The sequence below is a fragment of the Gobius niger genome, assembly GCF_951799975.1.
Source record: "Gobius niger genome assembly, chromosome: 18".
Taxonomy (NCBI): domain Eukaryota; kingdom Metazoa; phylum Chordata; class Actinopteri; order Gobiiformes; family Gobiidae; genus Gobius; species Gobius niger.
This window is the reverse complement of record NC_136869.1, coordinates 3,131,378-3,152,950: the sequence shown is the minus strand read 5'-3', so window position 1 is coordinate 3,152,950 and position 21,573 is coordinate 3,131,378. Positions and strand designations below refer to the sequence as shown.

General features: G+C 40.1%; 2 protein-coding genes across 2 annotated transcripts in view; one reads left to right on the top strand and one right to left on the bottom strand.

Annotated features, from left to right (window-relative positions):
* avl9 (AVL9 homolog (S. cerevisiase)) overlaps positions 1 to 3,925 on the bottom strand; it is a 4,390-nt gene extending 465 nt beyond the window's left edge. Inside the window, exons 1-2 of the mRNA XM_079576230.1 lie at positions 3,649 to 3,925; positions 3,340 to 3,346 (exon numbers count right to left, since the gene is read on the bottom strand). Coding sequence (XP_079432356.1) covers positions 3,340 to 3,346; positions 3,649 to 3,732 — 91 coding nt within the window. The 5' untranslated portion in view covers positions 3,733 to 3,925. The remainder of the gene's footprint in view (positions 1 to 3,339; positions 3,347 to 3,648) is intronic.
* A 1,450-nt stretch (positions 3,926 to 5,375) lies between these two features.
* Positions 5,376 to 17,544, top strand: LOC306977787 (butyrophilin-like protein 2; the record flags this gene model as incomplete). Its single annotated transcript, XM_079576229.1, has 6 exons — positions 5,376 to 5,452; positions 7,115 to 7,420; positions 8,716 to 8,961; positions 9,435 to 9,725; positions 10,753 to 10,859; positions 17,437 to 17,544. Exons 1-6 carry the CDS (start codon positions 5,389 to 5,391, stop codon positions 17,542 to 17,544), a joined length of 1,122 nt encoding a protein of 373 aa, XP_079432355.1. The 5' UTR covers positions 5,376 to 5,388.
* Positions 17,545 to 21,573: the final 4,029 nt, after the last annotated feature.

Sequence of the window (21,573 nt, the reverse complement as noted above, 5' to 3'; positions counted from 1 at the left end):
TTTTTTTTTGTTGCTTTTTCAACGCATTTTCAGTGATTTTTTCATAGTTTTTTTTATCTCTTTTTTGTGGCTTTTTTGTCGTGATTTTACCATTTATTTGTCGCATTTTGTGGTTTTTGCGGATTGTTTTTATGTCACATTTTTGTTGTTTTTTCTCACTTTTTTTACACAATTTTATTTTTTTTATTGCTTTTTCTGTGTCTTTTTTGCCGCTTTTTCATCATTATCTTTTATGCTTTTATCATGACCAGAATGTGTAGACAACAGTAGAGGGCACTCATTTATACAGGTGGGGGTTAAGAGTTAAGTTAGTTAGTACTAGTTAACCCCTTAACTCCCACCTGAACCGAGCACATTTTCTCCAGGTTGGCTTTACCCCAGTCCAAAAGCTTCTGGAAAAAAGCTGTGAAAAAGCAACAAAACTGAGACGAAAACAACGATGGAAATGTGACAAAAAGTGACGAAAAATTTATGAAAAAGTGGCAAAAATGTCACAAAAATGTCACAAGAAAATGACAAAAAATGTACCAAAAAAATGACCAAAATGTGACAAAAAAATGACCAAAATGTGATAAAAAATTGACGAAAAAAATGACAAAAATGTGACAAAAAAATGACAAAAATGGACAAAAAAATGACAAAAATGTGACAAAAAATGACAAAAATGTGATAAAAATTTGACAAAAAAATGAAAAAAAATCGACAAAAAAATGAAAAAAAATCGACCAAAAAATGACAAAATTGTGACCAAAAAAAATGACAAAAATGTGACAAAAAAATGACAAAAATGTGATAAAATGGACGAAAAAATGACAAAAAAGTTACAAAAATGAGATGAATACCCAACAAAAAAATGATGACGTGAGGAAAAAGATCCTCTCGGTTCAGGCGGGAGCTAAGAGGTTAATAGTAGTTGTTATTTGTTAGTAAATATCCTTTTTTCAGCAGCAGGAGGAGGACGAGGACGAGGAGGAGGAGGACGAGGAGGAGGAGGAGGAGGAGGACGACGAGGCTGGTTTGAAAAGACTCTGTGCAGTAATAAGAGCCGAGTCTGCTCCGTGTGACCTGATCCCGTCACAAAGACACTTTATCGGGTTTCCCTGAGTTTGATGAAGGAGTCGCCGTGAGCCGCTCAAAGGGAGGCAGGTGGAGAGTGAGGCGTAAAAACAACAGACCCACACCAGAGGCACTTTCCCTAATGAACAGGTGTTAGACCTGGAGGAGGAGGAAGAGGAGGAGGAGGAGGAGGAGGAGGCTGCTCGACTGGAAAAACGCAAAGAATACGAGAGTTTCAGGCTAATCCAGGCGTCAAACAGGACAAAGGAGAAGCTTTCGGTCACACAATAAGATCAAAAACAGAAGCTAAGAAAAAAGGATAGAAGTGAATGAATTTCTGGGTCTAGTTGTGGTTTAGTCTTAGTTTATGGGGTTTAGTTCGAGGTAATATGTCGTCTGCAGGTCCTATGCAAATTTACTTCCAATGTGAAGGAATGTGGGGGAAAAGAGGAAAACATTATAACGAAAAAATATTGGGGGGAAATGAAAAAATTGGTAAAAAAAAAAAAAAAGACAAATGGAGGGAAATTGGGGTAAAATGAAAGGAAGGAAGGAAGGAAGGAAGAGGAAGAAAGAGAAAGAAAGGAAGAGGAAGAAAGAGAAAGAAAGGAAGAGGAAGAAAGAGAAAGAAAGGAAGAGAAAGAAAGGAAGAGAAAGAAAGAAAGAAAGAAAGAAAGAAAGGAGGAAGGAAAGGAAGGAAGAGAAAGGAAGAAAGAAAGAAAGAAAGAAAGGAAGGAAGGAAGGAAAGGAAAAGGAAGGAAGGAAGGAAGGAAGAGAAAGAAAGAAAGAAAGAAAGGAAGAGGAAGAAAGAGAAAGAAAGGAAGAGGAAGAAAGGAAGAGAAAGAAAGGAAGAGAAAGAAAGGAAGAGAAAGAAAGAAAGAAAGAAAGAAAGCAAGAAAGCAAGAAAGCAAGAAAGAAAGAAAGAAGGAGAGGAAAAGGAAGGAAGGAAGGAAAGGAAAAGGAAGAAAGGAAGGAAGGAAGGGAAAAGGAAAAGGAAGAAAGGAAGGAAGGAAGGAAGGAAGGAAGGAAGGAAGGAAGGAAGGAAGGAAGGAAGGAAGGAAAGGAAAAGGAAGGAAGGAAGGAAGGAAGGAAGGAAAGGAAAAGGAAGGAAGAGGAAGAAAGAAAGGAGAGGAAGGAAGGAAAAGAAGGAAGGAAGGAAGGAAGGAAAGAAAAGCAAGAAAGCAAGAAAGGAGAGGAAGGAAGGAAGGAAAGGAAAGGAAAGAAAAGAGAAAGAAAAGAAAAAGAAAAAAAGAAAGAAAGAAAGAAAGAAAGAAAGGAGAGGGGGGAAGGAAAGGAGAGGAAGGAAAGGAAAAGGAAGGAAGGAAGGAAGGAAAAGAAAGCAAGAAAGCAAGAAAGCAAGAAAGAAAGAAAGAAAGGAAGGAAGGAGGAAAAGAAAAGAAGGAAGGAAGGAAGGAAGGAAAAGGAAGGAAGGAAGAAAAGAAAGCAAGAAAGGAGAGGAAGAAAGAAAGAAAGAAAGAAAGAAAGAAAGAAAGAAAGAAAGAAAGAAAGAAAGAAAGAAAGAAAGAAAGAAAGAAAGAAAGAAGGAAAGAAAGAAAGAAAGAAAGAAAGAAAGAAAGAAAGAAAGAAAGAAAGAAAGAAAGAAAGAAAGAAAAAAAAAAAAAAAAAAAAAAGAATATATTTTTTTTTTTTTAAATGTAAAAATTGTAAAAAAATAAATAAATAAATAAATAAAAGTGTGGAACAAAGTGTGAAAATGGGGATGAGGGGGAGAAAAAGTGGGGGAAAAAATAAACAAATAAAAAGGAAATGGGGAAAAAAAATGTCACTATTGTATTGTACAGTGGCACAGTTGTTAGTGCGTGTCGTCTCGTGATCGGAACGTCGTGGGTTCGAATCCCAGCTCCGGCAAATGCACGCGGTCGTTGTGTCCTTGTGCAAGACACTTCACCCTCCTTGCCTTCAGCGTCTGCGTACACTGCTGTGTGAATGGGTGACTGGTTCCTCACTGTAGATACTGCAAATGTAAGATACTTTGGGACCAATGGCTCTGTTGTTGTTGTCGTTTGCCCTCGATTAGTTTGTCTCTAGTATCAAGTATTTATGAATGAAACTGATGTGTGAATGTTTCTGAACGATTATAGCTTTTTTTTTTTTACTCATTTTACACATTGTATCCAAAGTCAATAACTCTGTGGCTGCTTTACAACTCTTACATCGTATAATAAAACCATATTCTCCAACATTTAGAATCAACATGACACTGACTCGATGTTAACCTTTGCCAGGACTCATGTAAACCAGTGCCATTTAGCCTTTGTTTACGTTGTTGCTGACAAAAGGAAGGAGCAGCTGGCTTGTTGCAAAACAGCCGAGGCTTTTGCAGACACAATGAGCTGGAAAGAGGCGAAATCTGGAGCTAAAGGAGCAGGTTATATAACGCTGTCAAACCAAGAGCTTCAGATGTTCACCATGTTACCCATACATACTGGGACTAGTGCAAAGGCAAGCTAACTTTCAGTCCTGTGTCAAAACAGATGGATTTACAAGTATGTTATGTGTTTTAATGAGGATAACGGATATAAAAAGAGGTGTTAGTTCGCCAAATGATCCTTTAATGAGGTGTTTTCTTACCTGACAGCCCTTTTTGTGGTGAAACCCAACGACCACAATGTGCAGCACTGGTCCCTTAGCTTCGTCTTTATCCTGCGCCTCCATGTTTAGTTTCCTTTCCCGGGTTTGATAAAAGTCTTCCGGGGATGCGAAGCCGCGGGGCCGGGTGCGAACGAGGCCCGGGGAGGAGGTTTATCCCCCAGAAACGAGGCAGTAAACAGCGGGGGGAGAGAGCACTGGACACGGGAGGAGAAGCCAGTTACAGCAGCCTCTTCCGCTTCGTCACCGGAGCGGAGAGCGCGAGATGGTTACGTCCCGCGCGCGGCTGCGTCGTTTTAGTTACAGGCGACGCGCTTCCGGTTTCGTCTCGACTTTGTTTCGTTGGTGTAAGTATATTTTTAATCTCTTAACTCCCGTCTGAACCGAGAGGATCTTTTTCCTCACGTAATTAGATTTTTTTTTTTACATCATTTTTGTAACTTTTTTGTCATTTTTTTGGGTCATTTTTTGGTCACATTTTTGTCATTTTTTAGTCAATTTTTTGTAATTTCTTTGTCAAATTCTTATCACATTTTTGTCATTTTTTAATCACATTTTTGTAATTATTTTTTGTCACATTTTTGTCATTTTTTGGTCCATTTTTTATCAAATTTGTGTCATTTTTTCTCACATTTTTTTTTATTTTTTTGGTCAATTTTTTATCAAATTGTTGTCATTTTTTGTCACATTTTTGTAATTTTTTTGTCACATTTTTGTCATATTTTGTAAAATTTTTATCAAATTTTTGTCACGTTTTTTGTCACGTTTTTGTCATTTTTTGTCACATTTTTGTCAAATTTTTATCACATTTTTGTCATTTTTTGGTCATTTTTTTGTCACATTTTTTCAACTTTTTCATCAATGTTTTCTCACTTTTTTGTCACATTTCCATCATTGTTTTCGTCTCAGTTTTGTTGCTATTTTCACAGCTTTTTTCCAGAAGCTTTTGGACTGGGGTAAAGCCAAACTGGAGAAAATGTGCTCGGTTCAGGTGGGAGTTAAGGGGTTAAAACACTTGGACACCACAGTGTGTTAGATGTTTTTACCAGCAGTAACTCAGCAGCTAACGGAGCTACGGCTATTTTCTCCACTTTTATGCTGTTTTTAGCTAATGTTAGCCAATGGAAATGTATGCTAACAGCTGCAAAGATGGCGGATCTCCATGGTAACTGAGACGCCTCAGATCTACGAAACAGATCGTAACTTTTTTTATTGCATTGTCGAAGTGTTTATGCTATATTTTTTGTCCTATTGTTGTCTTTTCTTTTTAAGTCTTTTTTGTCGTGTTTTCATAGTTTTTTCATGTTTTTGTCATTTCTGTTTTCTTTATCGCTTTTTTTGTATTTTCTGTTCTGTATGTTTTTGACGCTTTTGTCACGTTTTTTGTTCCTTTTTTTGTTTTTGTTTTTGTTTTTGTTTAGCTTTTCCAGTACGTTTGTCACTTTTTAATCACTTTTTGTTGCATTTTCATCCTTGTTTTTGCCGTCGGGTTTTTTCTTTGTTTTCTTATTTTTTGTCATTCAGATTCAGTTGCAAACTAAGATGCCAGCGTGATCTGGTTTTGTCTCGGCTTTGTTTATTTTTCGTGAACATTTCTTCAATTAAAATAATGTCCATTTTATAAAACGTTGTTTCCTTTTTCCCCCGGGTAGTTTCCTGATTTCCCAATCCCCGCGCGAGTTACTTTCGCTTTCATTTGATACGTCGTATACTTCGCGAAACATGCTGCTGGTACTATTTTCCCTCTTTATTCTGGTCATGTTTTCATACAGTTGTTCTGCCAAAGGTAGGTTTCTTAGTCACAAAGTTTACAATCTTAAGTTTATAATCTTAAGAATTAAAATAACATGTATATCTGTTCATATGTTTAAACAGTTCTATTTTTTATGAGCACAGTTTGTTTACGAAATGTCTACGCCTGATCAACGCTACTAAGCCGTCGGGTTCCCTGGCTATTTTGGCGTAACATTTCCATTGATGTGGATTATCTAACTGGTTATGGTTTGGGCCACGAGCTGGAAAAAGCTTAAGTAGAAACAGGAAAGCAGTGAAGGTTAAGGCTCGGGAAATGGCATGAATTTGGTTAGGAAAAGAGCATGTTTGTTTGTTTTATCTCTCAAACCAATACTAAGTGCATAAAATGAACAAAAAAACTTGTTGCGCATGACAAAAAAAATGTGGTGTTAAACTTTGGTCACTGCAAGTCCTTTATAGGTACCAGGATAATGTGATACTATCACAGGTATTTCAGCTATGTCACAACAGAGTCATAAGTCATAAGTCATAAGTTATAAAGATATATTTAGCTGCGAGTATAAAGATACAAAATGAATCCGTGCCAATTACCAACAAATCATATGCATAAACTCAGTAAGTTTGTAATGAATAGCCTACTTTTTACTTTTCTTTCACTATACTTACTTACTTACTACTACTCAAGGTCAAGGTTTATTATATAACACATTTTAAAAACAGAGTTCTGCCCCAAAGTGCTTTCCATATTCAGTGCAAAAACACAGACACACACAAAACATATACTGCAACAATATACGAAAATGAAATAAAAACATTCTATTTTTAAGGCAGCTATGTTGCAAAAGCAGGAAGAGTTCCGGTAGAAAATCTGTATTTTAAAGGAATAAGGTTGTGGCTTTTTGTGTGTGAATTCTCCTAAACATTAGTAACAGAATCTATCCTTTGTAAAGCCTTCATATAAATTAGGGCTGCAACTAACGATTATTTTGTATTCGATTAATCTATCGATTATTTTTACGATTATTCGGTTAATCGCTTGGCTGTGAATGGTGTAGGAAATTTTTATTTTTTCAATTTTTTTATCACATTATAGCTTAAGTGGAGCTGTTTGAGGACGTGTTAATGAAGTAAAACTAAAGGGAAATGTTTTTTGAAGGCTCTATTAATGAAATTTACAATGTACAAAACACTACAGACCCTAAATATAAAATCAAAGTAGGTTTTCATCAAAAATACTACACTTTTTATGTCATTTTTGCCCCATTTTAGTCTGTGTGCACCAGAAAACGATTAATCGATTACTAAAATAGTTGTCGACTATTTCAATAATCGATTAGTCGTCGATTAATCGATTAGTCATTTCAGCCCTAATATAAATATTACAAATGGTCACATTTGTATTGAACCTTTCTACTTGCTGTAGCTACTTACTGATAGCACAAGGATCCACTCACCCATTCACCAGTGTACGCAGGGCAAGACAGGTGAAGTGTCTTGCCCAAGGACACAACAACAGTGTGTGCCTGAAAGATTCAAAGCACCGACTCTCTGATCACACGACCTGCTCCACTCTCTGTGCGCTGATGTGGTTTTCACTCATTCTAACCACATTCACACAATTCTAAACAAAATGGCTCCTGCATCGGCTTCAGTGACACCAAAGTCCTGCTTTGACCTCATCCCTGTGTTTCAGATGAGGCCGTGTCATGTGTTTACCTGGAGGACTGTGTCCTGCCCTGCCGCTCCAAAACCAGACGGCCTCAGAACACCATCCAATGGACGAAGACAGACGGCGGTCTGAGGGTCCACAGTTTCCGTCAGGGTCAGAACCAGGATTTGGATCAGTATCCGGACTACGGCGGCAGGACTTCTCTGTTTGAAGAGGAGATGAGCAGTGGAAATGCTTCACTGCTGCTCAGAGACGTCACGCTCGGAGACCAAGGACGGTACTTGTGCTGGGTCAACGGTGACGAGATCTTTGTCAACATGAAGGTCTTTGGTAAGAAGATGGAAAACTTTTTTAAGCTTTAGGCTTTAAAGTTTTATATGAACTTTTCTTACCATACTGTAATATTTGCAATATTTGTTGCCTCCTGCTGTCGTCATATTCTGCATCCTCCGTGTAAACCTTCAATATAAAGCAGCTTTATTGAGTTATATACGTCAGATCTATGACTTGTCATTCCCCACAAATTCTCCCTCTTAAAGCAGTACTAAGTAACTCTTCCCCCTAGAGGCCATAAGCGCAACTGCAGGTGTAGTAGCAAGTTACGATTTTTTAATTTATTAATTGTCTTGGAGAGCAAATACTACGCTGACAGGAAAGGTGAAGGAAGAGAGGGATACTGTGCATCCAATTATACAACGGAAATATTTCTTTTCACTCAAACTTGGCTGTAAATACTGTTTAAAGTGACCTTAGCCCGCAGTTAGCTTTGCCCGTTAGCATGCTAGCTTCTTCTTCGTGATTCCATTATTGTGTATTGCTTTCTCCGCACCGGGGGCAGTCAAGTTGCAAACATGGTTTTCTGGCCAGAGACACCGGGGGAGATGAAAGACCCTCCAATCATCCCATAAACACTTGTATTACCCCCACAGGGACTACGGAAAGGATTTATTAAGGTAAACACGTTACTTAGTGCTGCTTTAACTTTGCAGAATGCATTTTTTTCAGGAGACCTACAGTCAGGTCCACGTATGTTGGGCCATTGACACAATTCTTATGTTTTAGGCTCTATAAACCCCCACAATCGATTTGAAATGAAACAACAAAGATGTAGTTAAACTGACTGTATGTCCCTGCATTTAGGTTCTATAGATCACAAAGGACTTGAAGCACCTTGAGCCGTCCCTGGACATGAAAAGTAAAAGATATATGAACTTTAATAATAATAATAATAATTAATAATGACACCTTTCATGTCATTTTGTGGACAGATAAAGTTGTGTATCTTCGGCATAACAATGAAACTGAATACCAAAGTAACGAAAAATATTGCTGAGGGAAATAATGTAAATTGAAAGAAGAGTGGACCTAAAACTGAGCCTTGTAATGAGGAAGATTTAATGTTTTTGACCTGAATGAATTGTTCTCTGTCGCTGTGGTAGGATGTGAACCAAAGCAGAGCAGGGCCTGTGACCTCAGTGCCAGCCTGACGCTCAAGCAAAACTGAGTGAGAGATGGAATCAAAGGCGGCACTGAGGTCAAGGAGGATGAGAATGGAGAGGAAGGAGATCATTGGTTATTTTGACAAGGGTGTTGGTAGGTGGTGTAAACTATTGTCTCTCTTTCAGCTCTGGTCCGTGATGTTTCCCTTGAGGAGGATGAAGAGAGGCTGAAGTGCGAGTCCAGAGACATTTTCCCTAAACCCTCTGTTTCCTGGAGCCCTCAGAGAAACCCCAGCACCTCAGTGACTCCATCAGGGACTGGGCTGTTCTCTGTGCTCAGCTCTGTGCCTCTGACAAAGCACCTTGAAGAGGAATACAGCTGTAACGTCAGCACGGAGCACAGCTGGAGGAGCGCCACCTACAGGAGGACAGGTGAGAAGTACTCGTCATCCTGATTCTAGTCTTGGTTGTTCCAGCATTAAAAAGCACGAGGGAATATCAGGTCAGCTGTTTGTGAGTGAGTGGTTGGTGGTGTTTGGAGGCGCCAGATTGGGCAGCGTGGCGTCACGATGTAAAGCAACAATGTACAAACTGACAGTTGCCTCAGAGGCAAGATCAGCATTTCTTTATCTCTGGCACCACTGGTGTAATGCAGAAGAGAGTGGTCCACAATCAGGCCGTGATCCTGGCATCAGTTTGAACCTCATGCTGGATCAGTTTTTTTTTTTTTTCTAATTGCAAGCTGCGAGCTATCATGACACACCTGGCACTTTATCATAGTGATACAACTCATGATTTACATCTGCTTTTGAATGTTGTTACTAATCATATGTGCTCAATAGTTATAGTAGGTCTAGGTCACAGTTGTATTTCTTTCAGTCTAGTGTTTTTTGTTGTTTCTTCAGAACTAACGTGTGTTTCTGGATATGAAATGACCCTCTGCTGCGCTGATTCCAACTCCAAAGTAAAGAGCCTGAAGTGGATTTTCAACCACACTCAGAGCATCTGCCACAGGACGGGTGACCAGGTGATCTTCAGCCCTGACTGGAGGCCTTTTGTGAAGCACGTCTCAGATTCTGGAAACCTGACTTTGAAGAATCTGAGCACATTTCAGCAGGGACTGTTCTCCTGTGTCCTCACCACCGACGCAGAGACACATGTCAGCAGCACAGCGCTGCAGATCCTGCCTCAGCCAGGTGAGGGCACTGTTGTGCCGCGTTTATTAATTACATTCTGCCATAGGCGGAAATCAATGGGACCCGTCGCTTTGTGCTCTCACTCCTGTTTGTTTGTGTCTGTCCAAAGATTCACACAAAATGTAACTAGATAATAATACTTTAATTCAACATACACGTCTCCTTCTTTGCTTTATGACATAGTGAAATGTGAGGACAGGAGTCAAAGAGGTGTAGGCCTAAAATATCAAGAAAAAACTTGATGCATACTTGTATTTGCCGCAAATTTGACAGAAATGTGTTATTTTATTCACATTTTGTATGCAAACTTTACCTACACAAAAGCATGAGCAATATTTAAAAGTTGCAATGAAGGAGGCAAACATAAAATGGAGGTTCAGTCATTCATCAGAACCAGGTGGGCCTGAATGATGCGAACCAATAAAGTCAGCGTTTGATTGTTTTTGCACACAAAGATTTAGATAGAATTGTGTTAACTGTGTTCTGGTGAATTGAGTCGAAATAAATTCTCATTTGTGGAAGGACGATCAAACTGCGTGCGCAGCAAATGTACTTTTGTTTGCAGTAGTGACTCTAATATTTGGTTGTCGCCTGTAGCTTTCATTACAGCAGCCTTTCCTGTGGCGTTGTTTCCACAAGCTTCTGCAATGCCAAAGCTCTAGAGTTGCATTCATTTTTCACCAAGATCTTATATGGATGATGGGAGAATGTGACCACTGTGCAAAGTCTTCTTCAGTACATTCTGTGGTGGCCAATCCATGTGTGAAAATGATGGCTCATGTTCCCTGAACATCTCTTTCACTATGAGAGCGCGATGAATCCTCATTCCTGAAGAAGAAATCCTCTGATGGAATAACCTGGTCATTCCAGATGTTTAGGTCAGCAGCAGATCTGATTCTGTGGACACAGTTAAAGTCAGATGGAAACTTGTTTTGGACAAACAAATTGGCAGTGTATTTTATGTGCATTTGTTGTTTCATAACGGAAGAGTAACAAAACATTAACACAACTTTTCTGTCCTTTACAGACCAAGATTTTTACATTAGGATTGTGATCTACCTGATTCTTGGAGTGTCAGTCATAGATCTGGTGATTGCATTTGGACTCATAATGTACGGCTATGTTGTTGTAGAGGTAAGTTACGCTGCCCTCACATAATAAAATTGGCTTCTCAAAGCTCTACACTAGACTGTAGCCACAGCTGCCCTGGAGTAGACTGAAGGAAGCAAAGCTTGAGCATCATTTACACACTACATTCACACAGGCAAGATTCCAACTGCAAACCTTTATGTATCCAGCCAGTCCAGCCGGTATGAAAACATATTGGTATTTTGTTTGATACAGGAGAGCATTAGCAGCATGTTCTTTTTTCTGCTGTGAAACAGAACCAATCACAGCAGAAAATCTGGTTGAAGAGTAAATATCACCCTGACAATTTGAGGCTTTTGAGGAGAGTTGACAAGTAGTATAACAGCATCGCACTGACACTGACTGATCTTTCTTACCTTCTTTTACAGAAAAAAAGACAATACGGTTCCTCCAAATGATGAAATGAAGACCACTGAGCCTCACAACACCAACATCAGCCTGGCTCCTCCCAGCCGAGAAATACTATAGAACCCCCTTCACATGGGAGCAATGTGGAAAGGCGCTTATGCCCTCAATATTTATAATTTTAAAAACCACATCACATTAGCAATAACCATTTCACAGTTAAACACAGCATTAGAGACATCGTCTGACAAACAGTCAGTTATAATATAAAACGATAAACCTTCATTTTGAATAGAAGTGCCATAAATGTAGGATTAAAAGGATTGTGGGCATGGAGCTGATGGACCTGCAAGTGTCCGGCGTTTTCTCTCAATGCTCAGACATTGCTCACACATGCCCAGAGAGGAGGCGCTTTAGTCTGACTGAACACATGCGGGTGCAAAGAACACTCTGATCTAAGTTATCAGCTCTTAAAGGAATAGGCCACCGTTTTTACATACTGAGATATGTTCTTACCTAGCCTTAGTCGTGTTAATATATCCCCGTCTGGTCTTTGTCCGTGCGCTCTGCCAGGCAAACGGAGCACATACGCAGCCTCTCCCACATGTCATATAGCTCCAAAAAAGCTCACGATAGAAGCTACCAAGCTCTTCCACGTGTTCCCTATTTAAATAAAGTTACGTGAAGTGTTTTCATGCGAAGTATATTTACACAGAAATGTAGCATGTCGATTTTATAAGCAGATAAAAAGGGGGACTATATTGTGAGGCGTAATGATACAGGAGCAAAACGTCCACGCAGTAACTCCTAAAGACTTCCCCCGCTCACTTCCGTCAATAGAAGCTGCGTGATCTTCACCGTAGACTCCGCCCTTGTGTGACGTGTAGCTCGTGCTGCTCCAATGCTAACTGTCCCTCATTAAGTACGAGATTTCTAAAATTCTTCTTACGAAAACCAGCCTGGTTTCTTTAACTGTGACTAACCCAGCGTTATCTCAGGAGGAAGATCTAGCCTAGTCTAGTGTTGAAAAAATAGAAACCAGGCGTTAAAGTTGTTTTTAACGTGTCTAAACTCCAATGCTTTTCAATGGGGCACTAGCGCCGATACGGATGTACTACAGCAATGGCGGCCTCTAATGTCATGGTCATAAAGCAGAGCAGCCAGCGCCCATTGGAGATAACCAGTGTTGAGGACCGCCATGAGAACCATAGAGAAGGGCTTTCCTCACCTATTGGCGAGAATATAAACTTTTTTGATAGAAATCCCCTTTTAATATTTCGACCTGCCTCAAGAACACTTTAGTGACAGTTACTGAATGTTGCCTGTTTTCCTTTATTTTTCTCCAGTGTTTTTCTTGCTGGTCTTTTTTGTAATTATAATGGTTATTCACCTTTTCAACTGTGTTTGAGTGATGGGGGAGCCTGGAATTACTCAATAATGCAATAATGAAAGTGGGTTTTATTTAGTTTGCAAATGCACAGGAAGAGTTTTAATTCTATTTATAACTTTAAAGCAGTACTAAGTAACTCCTGCCCCTAGAGGCCGTAAGCACCACTGCAGGTGTCGTAGCATGTTGCGTTTTTTTACTTTGCCCGTTAGCCTGTCAGCTTCTTCTTCCTCCTCTGATCCGGTGAGGATTTATTAAGGTAAACAAGTTACTTAGTATTGCCTTAATTGACATCTTTTCTTTAAGTGAATCCTAATGTGACTTTGATGCTCAGGTTGTGTCTGTTGCACTTTACTGTGATGATTCTGTGAATGATTCGTGCACTGCCAAGGCCTCTCGCCGCTGTTGTTACTGCTGTCGGCATTGGCTCGAGCCTATGGAAGTTTTGTTCTCGGAATATGTACGATTTTGAATCTGTGTGTCCACAATAATCTGGGATCTTTGTAGAGGAGTGGACTTTGATTTAAAAGTCCTATATTCCGCTAAGCTACTTTTTATGAATCTTTTATAATCCTGCTGTTATTTTTCCCCACCCAGTGATGTCATGAGGTGGTGCGGATCGTCTGTGTTTTTTAAAGTTGTCCCACCTTTACCAGATCATTAATTATTAGCATCATTCTATATTCATCTGAATTAGCGAAACATACAAAACACGTCTTCAGATCATGAAAAATGTAACTGAATCATTAGAAGCTAGGACTGACTTACTTTTACCTGTCCTCCTTTTCGACATATGCATATTTATTTGATATTTAAATGAACCCCTTAACTCCCACCTGAACCGAGCACATTTTCTCCAGTTTGGCTTTACCCCAGTCCAAAAGCTTCTGGAAAAAAAGCTGTGAAAATAGCAACAAAACTGACACAAAAACAATGATGGAAATGTGACAAAAAAGTGATGAAAAATTGATGAAAAAGTGGCAAAAATGTCACAAGAAATGGACGAAAAAATGACAAAAAATTGACAAAAAATGACACACAAAAAAGACAAAAATTTAACCAAATGTGACCAAAAAAATTACAAAAATGTGACAAAAAATGACAAAAATTTGATAAAAAATTGACGAAAAAAATGACAGAAATGTGACAAAAATGTGACCAAAAAAATGACAAAAAATTGATTAAAAAAATTACAAAAATGTGACAAAAATGAGTTGAATACCCAACAAAAAAAGATGGAAAAAAATCTGATGCCGTGAGGAAAAAGATCCTCTCGGTTCAGGCGGGAGTTAAGAGGTTAAGATTGACAGATTCATAAGATAATTAATGAATAAAAAAACACTTGTTAAACTTTCTGTTGAAATTGTCTTCATTATTTCTAACTCCTTGTCCCAGCTTCGATCGTGCTCAGTCGTTTTGATGGTTTAAATTAGCAAAAGAGTCCAGTGATAGAAATAAATGATCATTCTCCACTTTGCAGCTTTACAGTGTGGAAACCCCAGGAGGACCTTACCTCAGATGAAATGACTATAGCATGTTGGACATTCATTCATTTTTTATCTGCTAACGGCGTAGCCTCCCCTTGACATAGCCTCACCGGGTGTGTGCTGCAGGGGTCCTTAAGCTCCACTCGCGTGATTGTTCTACTGGCTCCACATTAGGCTTGAGGCTTACATGGACGGCTATTACATGTCAACCCTTTGTGGCAGGGACAGGTCCGGTAAAGGAAGTTCCTCTTCCTGAGCAGGCCTGTGCACATGTTGAAGAACTGTTTACATTTTAAGATATATATATCATCATTCTTGTTAACAAACCCCTGATGTTGTGTATTATTTTGTATTCTTTAAGGATCCTAACAGTCCAGTTTAAACGCTCAGTGATGGTTGCCGTTTATTTCAGAGTTAGTTTACTGTGTTTTGTTATTCTAAACTATTTCAATAACCCTCGGGTTGGCGTTGGCCCAATCAATCGACAGTTGGGGGGTGACGGGTTCTCTGGAGGTGCTGGTTTTATTTGTAGTTTTGGTGGTGGTGGCACATGTATACTGTATATGTGTGTTTTCTGTTATGGAAATGGTGTTTATTTCTGTTTAACCTTGTGTTTGTTTTTTACTAATAGTATACATCCCTCACCCCAGCTCGAGGCCACACCACCACAGTTCAAATTCAACAACTACTCCTAGTATTTTTGTTTTTAATTGTAAATAAACTCTGCCTTAGGGCTGTTGGACCCACATTGACTGTCTGACTTTGTCATTGAAGCTCCTGTGGTCTAAACCAGCTTGTTAGTGTTTGTTTCACATTGTAAATTAATTCGCTGATTATGACACTGGATTGTGTCGCACAATAAGCAGAGTCACAGTCACTGTTGGGGTAATGTATTACAAAAGTCACAAGGTACAAAAATATATATATATTCCAGCAAATAAGGAATATGACATATTACAAACTATGGGAATATATATACTAATATATTAGTTATAACTCAAAGTAGTGGAACTCAGTTACATTTTTGAAACAGTATGTCAAATACAAACATAAAAAACTAAACTCTTCCTCACCCTCCGCGGGCGGTCTCTTCTTCCTCCTGCTCGGGTCCTCTACCAGAGGCCTGGGAGCTTGAGGGTTCTGGACCGAGATGTCTGATGTATTTCCTGGGATCTGCTGGAGCCACTCCTCCAGTTTGGGGGTCACTGCCCCGAGTGGCACCACTGATTCCTTCACCCTCCAGGTTTTCTCCAGCTCTTCTCTGAGCCCCTGGTGTTTCTCTAGTTTCTCATGTTCCTTTTTCCTGATGTTGAAGTCTTGGTATTGCTATGTCGACCACAACGGCTCCTCTGCTCTTTGTCACCACCACAATGTCCGGTTGATTCGCCATTACCATTCTGAATATATATATGATCCGGAAACGGGGATTGATGGATTTATGAGCACAACAAATGTATGGTGTAGATCGATCTGACCAGAGGATGAACGTGTAGATCCATGACAAAATATCCATCCATCTTCTTCCACTTGTCCGTTTCCGGGTCGTGGGAGCAGCTGTTGGAGCTGCCCAAATCACATGGCACCAGCCCCTTATGGCTCCTCCTGCAGGTGGTGGGTCCACAGAAGGACGGCCTCACGATTAACCGGGCCTGTTGGTCTCTCATAAGGGGCTGTCTGACCTTCACCTAGGACCTGTTTGCCATGGGAGACCCTACCAACAGAGCTCCAGGATCATTCGGGTGCTCAAACCCCTCCACCCCGTTAAGGTGGCGGCTCCAGGAGGGACAAAATATTCCTCTCTAAAACGTTAAAAACAATGTAATTTAGATTTTTTTAAAGTCACAGTACTAAACTCCTTGCATGGACAAAATTCCTCCAGAATGCAGAACCATGTCTGTTTAACAAAATCGGTGCTTCAGAACTCCACATGGAAACATTTTGACCAGAGAACCATGACTGGATGGATCTCTGGTCAATCTCTTGTCTATAATTTTCCTCCAGAACTTCATCAGGGGTTCATCATTAGCTCTCGACACAATCCAATTTTAGGGTCAGAGTATCGCTCAGGCAAAAACAAAGGGGTTGAAATCTATTGGACACAAACAAATTCAATTCAGTTTGCACCATGTACCAAGTAAATTGTTTATAACTGACTCTTCCGCATAGGCCGACTCTGTTCTCAGACACTCCTTCTGCTGCTTGTGTGCACAGGTTCAACCAGTCCTTTTTATATTGCAGTGACAATCTGTGATCATGGCAGACACATCGGCTGTGTTTATCTTGACATTGCTCTTCAATTTGCTTTGTTTCTCAACCACCAAAGGTAAGTTTTTGTTTTTTGTTTTTACCTACAAGACAGAAAAAAATAAAAACTTGCTAAATATTCCTAATTGAAAATGAAATGAACGAAGCACAACCAAAAAAGAACGTTTATCAAATAAAATAAACAATAAAACAATATATAAATATATGCTCATATAAAATGAACATACAAAAGGTAATTTATGCCAGTTTTAATGTGTATGATGATAATATGTTGCATTCAGGGCCAACATAATGTGATTTGATTCTCTAACTTGTAACGTTAATCCTTTCCCCAGACCAACATTATGTGCATGTTTTTGAAAACTGGTTTTGGAGACGATAAAGACAAAATGACCTTAGTTTATTTGTGACACTGATATTTGTGTCAGTGTTTCTCTCATGAACATAGATACTTTTGAATATATTAACCAAAACTAAGTGGAAGCAACAGCATTTTACATTTCGTTACCATCATAGAATCCTTAGACTCTTTTTATAGAAAGCTCTGATGACTCATGAATGCAGCTTCTCCAGTCACACAGGTTTCTTGGCTATAGTGACTGTAAACTCAGGATCAATAATGAGGCTTTCTTTGTGGACATGAATTTTGCCGTTGCTGAGAAACAAATGTTACTTCATATAATCTATGCAGTCTAACTGGCCTTGCAGCGTGAATGGATTCAAGCTATGGTCACACAACTGGCCGTACGACTTTCTGGTCATGCGATTTCTTGCGTTTTGTGCACGTAGACCGACCGTAGAAGCCCGTACAGCCGGTTGTGATCATAGCTTTAATAAATATTGGATCATTTTCTGATTAAGGACTTGCTACTTCATCAGTCTTGCCACAAAAGAAAAGAAACAAATCTAGTCTTCTTCCCAGGATGACGTATTAAAACATTAAAACTGTAGAGTCAGCCGTATCTTTTGTCGGAACCTAAACAGAAGCTAAATCTGGCCAAACAATGCACCTGAATAAGGCACCTATAATAAAGCACATGAAGCTCTGTATAACGGCTCTTCTCTGTCTGTGTCTCAGAGGTTGAAGTCTCCTGTGCTGTGGGGTCAGACTGTGTCCTGCCCTGCAGCTTTAAGACCGGTTCTTACATTTCCGTTCACTGGAGGAAAACTCCAGGAGATGGAGTAGTTCACAGCTTCTACAACAATCAGAACCAGCTTCAGCACCAACTTGAGGACTACAGAGGGAGGACTTTTCTTTTTAAGGAGATCCATAAAGGAGATGCTGCACTGCTGATCAAAGAGGTCAGAATTCAAGATGAAGGAAGACACATGTGCATCACCAGTACGAGCAGTGACAGTAGCATCACCACCATAAACCTAAAAGTCTTTGGTAAGAAGTGTAATATAATGATAATAATTATTGTGTTATACAATGCAAAAATACACCACATTTTTATGCATTATTTATTCATTCAATGGTGGAAATCCACCCCTCCTGGAGCCGCCACCTTAACGTGGTGGAGGGTTTGAGCACCTGAATGATCCTGGAGCTCTGTTGTCGGGGGCTTCGTGCCCCTGGTTGGGGCTACCAGGGCAAACAGGTCCAAGGTGACGGGTCAGACAAAGAGCGGTTCAGACGCCCCTTATGAGAGACCAACAGGCCCGGTTAGAACCCTGAGTCCGTCCCTCTGTGGACCCACCACCTGCAGGATGTGGGCAGCTCCAACAGCTGCTCCCACAACCCGGCAACGGACAAGTGGAAGAAAATGGATGGAACGTTAATTACTTGAAAATAAAGCAGCAGCCGACTAATTAAATTACCTTTTGAAAGAGCTGGTCTCTTTAAATGGTAAATGGTTGCAACTATATAAAGCTTTTACCCAAAGATCTTTACAGCCGGGAACCAATCCTCATATTCATGCCCATTCTTAAACCAATGTACACAGACACTGGAGGTAAGGTGGGTCGAGTATCTCGCCCAAGGACACAATGACAGCGTGCACCTGCAGGAGGCGGGATCTGACCCTCTGATCATGAGACGACCTGCTCTATCTGTGGCACTGGTGCAGATGGTGGAGCAGATAAAAATGTGCACAATGTTGTTGCTTTTTTGTGTGTTTTTTGCTGCGTTTCCATCGTCATTAACGTCTCATTTTTGTCGCCATTTTGAGCTTTTAGATTTTGGTAAAGTCAAACTGGAGAAAATGTGCTCAGTTAAGAGTTTAAAGAGGCCAGATGCAAGTTGTAATTTTTATGCTCACTACTGCCACCTCAGGTCATACATGTTATTGCAGCTTCTATATTAAGCTTGTGCATCACATTTTGAGTGACAGTGCAGGATTTTATTTTAGAGGCAGTTGTGGTGAACAGGTCTGAGCTCATTCTACACATTAGGACATGGCTGGAACATGTAGGGGGAGGAAAAATACATAATTTTAATTTTTTTTAACTCTGTGTAGTCCCTTTAAAGTGTATTCAAATAGCTTTCTTACCATCACTGCCTGTTTTGTTTTCCAGTGACTGATATTGAAGTGGATCTGTGGAGGCAGGGCTCTGAGCTGATCTGCAGCTCTGAGGGAATCTACCCTGAACCTGGAGTGATATGGGTCTTTGATAGTCCGAACTCTAAGCGGATGAGACATTTTATCGAAATTAATGAGTTGTCACTCCGATACTCTCAGGGAATCGCTGTCCTGCGGAGTGAGGACCAGCTCTACGACGTCCACAGCTCTGTCACACGTCCGCCTTTTGCAGAATACGCAGAATGCATTGTCTACACTCCCCATAGATGGAGGTCAGCTGTGCTCATAGAAAAGGGTGAGTATCATGACTCTCAGCTCTTCTGTTGAAGCAGCAAATATATTTACACAAGTAAGAGTAACGTTACTTTGAAATAATTGTACTCAAGTAGAAGTAAAAAGTAGTAACCGATAAATACTCAAATAAAAAAAGTATTTTCTAAAAAGAGTACTGTAAGCACTGATATCATAAAATGTATTTAAAAATATATATTCCTAAAGAATTTACTCACAGTGGCACAAGTAACTCTTTTTACTCATGTAAGAGTAAAGATGCTTCATTACAATATTATTTAAGTAGAGGTAAAACATACTGAATGATACAACAACAAACTGTAACTGAGCAGGTTTATTCTGATCATAGTTCCACATCCACTACTCCGACAGGTTGCCCCAGTGGCATTGAAGGATGGGTCCGATGCAGAGGACAAATTTCGGTACAGGGACAATAACCTGAACCCTAAAAAGTGAAATTGTTCGAGCTCCTCATAACATCACATTTTCCCCAAAACATTGAGACACAAAAACACCTCAGTTTTGGAGGAAAGAAGCTTTTGCAAATTAATGACATGAGTTCGACTACAGTTTATACTTTTTCAATTCTGTTTTGTGTTTCATCAGAACTTGGAGTTTTTCATAACGATGCAGTTCTCCGCTGCCCCAACCCTGACCTTCCAGTAAAGAGCCTCACTTGGAAATTCAACGACAGTACCATCTACACGAGGACGGGGTCAGAGCAGGTCTTTAACGAGTCCTGGAGGCCATTTCTGGATGCACTGACAGCGTCCAACAGTCTGGTTTTAAAAGATCTGACCCCGGATCAGGAGGGACATTACTCCTGTCACATCCGAACGGATGAAGAGACGATTGTTATTGCCATGGATCTCATGATACAAGTGAAGGAAAAAATCAAAACATTCATCGGTAATGTAAATCTGAACAATCATAGTCTTACAGTATTACAGGATTAGGTGACAGAGGCTCAGACGGTTGAGCAAATCATCCATCTAATAACCGGGAGGTTGGCGGTTCGAATCCCTGCTCCTGCAGGTGCATGTGGTCGTTGCGTCTTTGGCAAGAAACTTCACCCATCGCCTGTATATACAGTGCCTCTCGAAAGTATTCATGCACCTTGAACTTTTGCACATTTTGTCATGTTTACAACCCTAAACATAAAGATTTTATTTTTATTTTTTTACTGAACGTTCACACACAAGTAACAGACAACTGTGAAGTGAAAGCAAAATGATACATGATTCTGTTATTTTTCAAAAAATAGAAAAGTGAAAAGTGGGGCATAAGTATTCATACAGCATGAATTATTACTTTGTGGAACCCCCTTTTACTGCAATAACAGCACAAGTCTTGGGGTTTGACTCTACAAGATTTGCACATGTAGAGACTGACATTTTAGCCCATTCCTCTTTACAAAACAACTCAAGCTCTGTCACATTAGAAGGAGAGCGTTTGTGAACAGCAGTTTTCAGATTATTCCACAGATTTTCAATAGGATTTAGGTCAGGACTTTGACTGGGCCATTCTAACACATCAATATGTTTTTATTGAACCATTCCATTGAAGATTTATCTTTGTGTTTAGGGTCATTGTCCTGCTGAAGGTGAATCTCCGCCCCAGCCTCAGTTCTCTTGCTGACTCCAGCAGGTTTTCCTCCAAAATGTCTCTGTATTTGGCTCCATCCATCTTCCCAACTATTCTTACAACCTCCCCAGTCCCCGCTGAGGAAAAGCAGCCCCACAGCATGATGCCCCCCCCCGTATATTTGACACTGGGGATGGTGCACTCAGGACGATGAGCAGTGTTAGGTTTGCTCCATACATAACGTTTTGCATTTGGGCCAAAAAGTTACATTTTTGTCTCATCTGACCAAAGCTCCTTCTTCCACATGGAGCTGTGTCCTCCATAGGACTTCTAGCAAACTTCAAACGGGATTTCTTTTGGCCTCCTTTCAATAATGGCTTTCTTCTTCCACTCGTCCTTGAAGGCCAGATTTGTGAAGAGTACGACTTATAGTTGTCCCATATACAGATTCCCCCAGCTCAGCGGCAGGACTTCACAGCTCCTCCAGAGTTATCTTGGGGCACTTGGTTGTATTTCTGACCAGTGCTCTCCTTGTTCAGTTTGTTAGTTTACGTGAACAGCCGTGTCTTGGTAAGTCTGCAGTGGTGCTTTACTCTTTCCATTTCCGAATGATGGATTGAACAGTTGCTCCGGGAGATGTTTAAATCTTGGGAAATCTTTGTATAACTTAACGCTGCTTTAAACTTCTCCACAGCTTTATCCCTGACCTCTCTGGTGCTCCGTGACCTTCATGATGTTGCTTAGTGACCAACACACTCCGACCATAGCTCTGAGGGCCTAAAAGAACAGCTGTAATTATACTGAGAGTGGATTACACA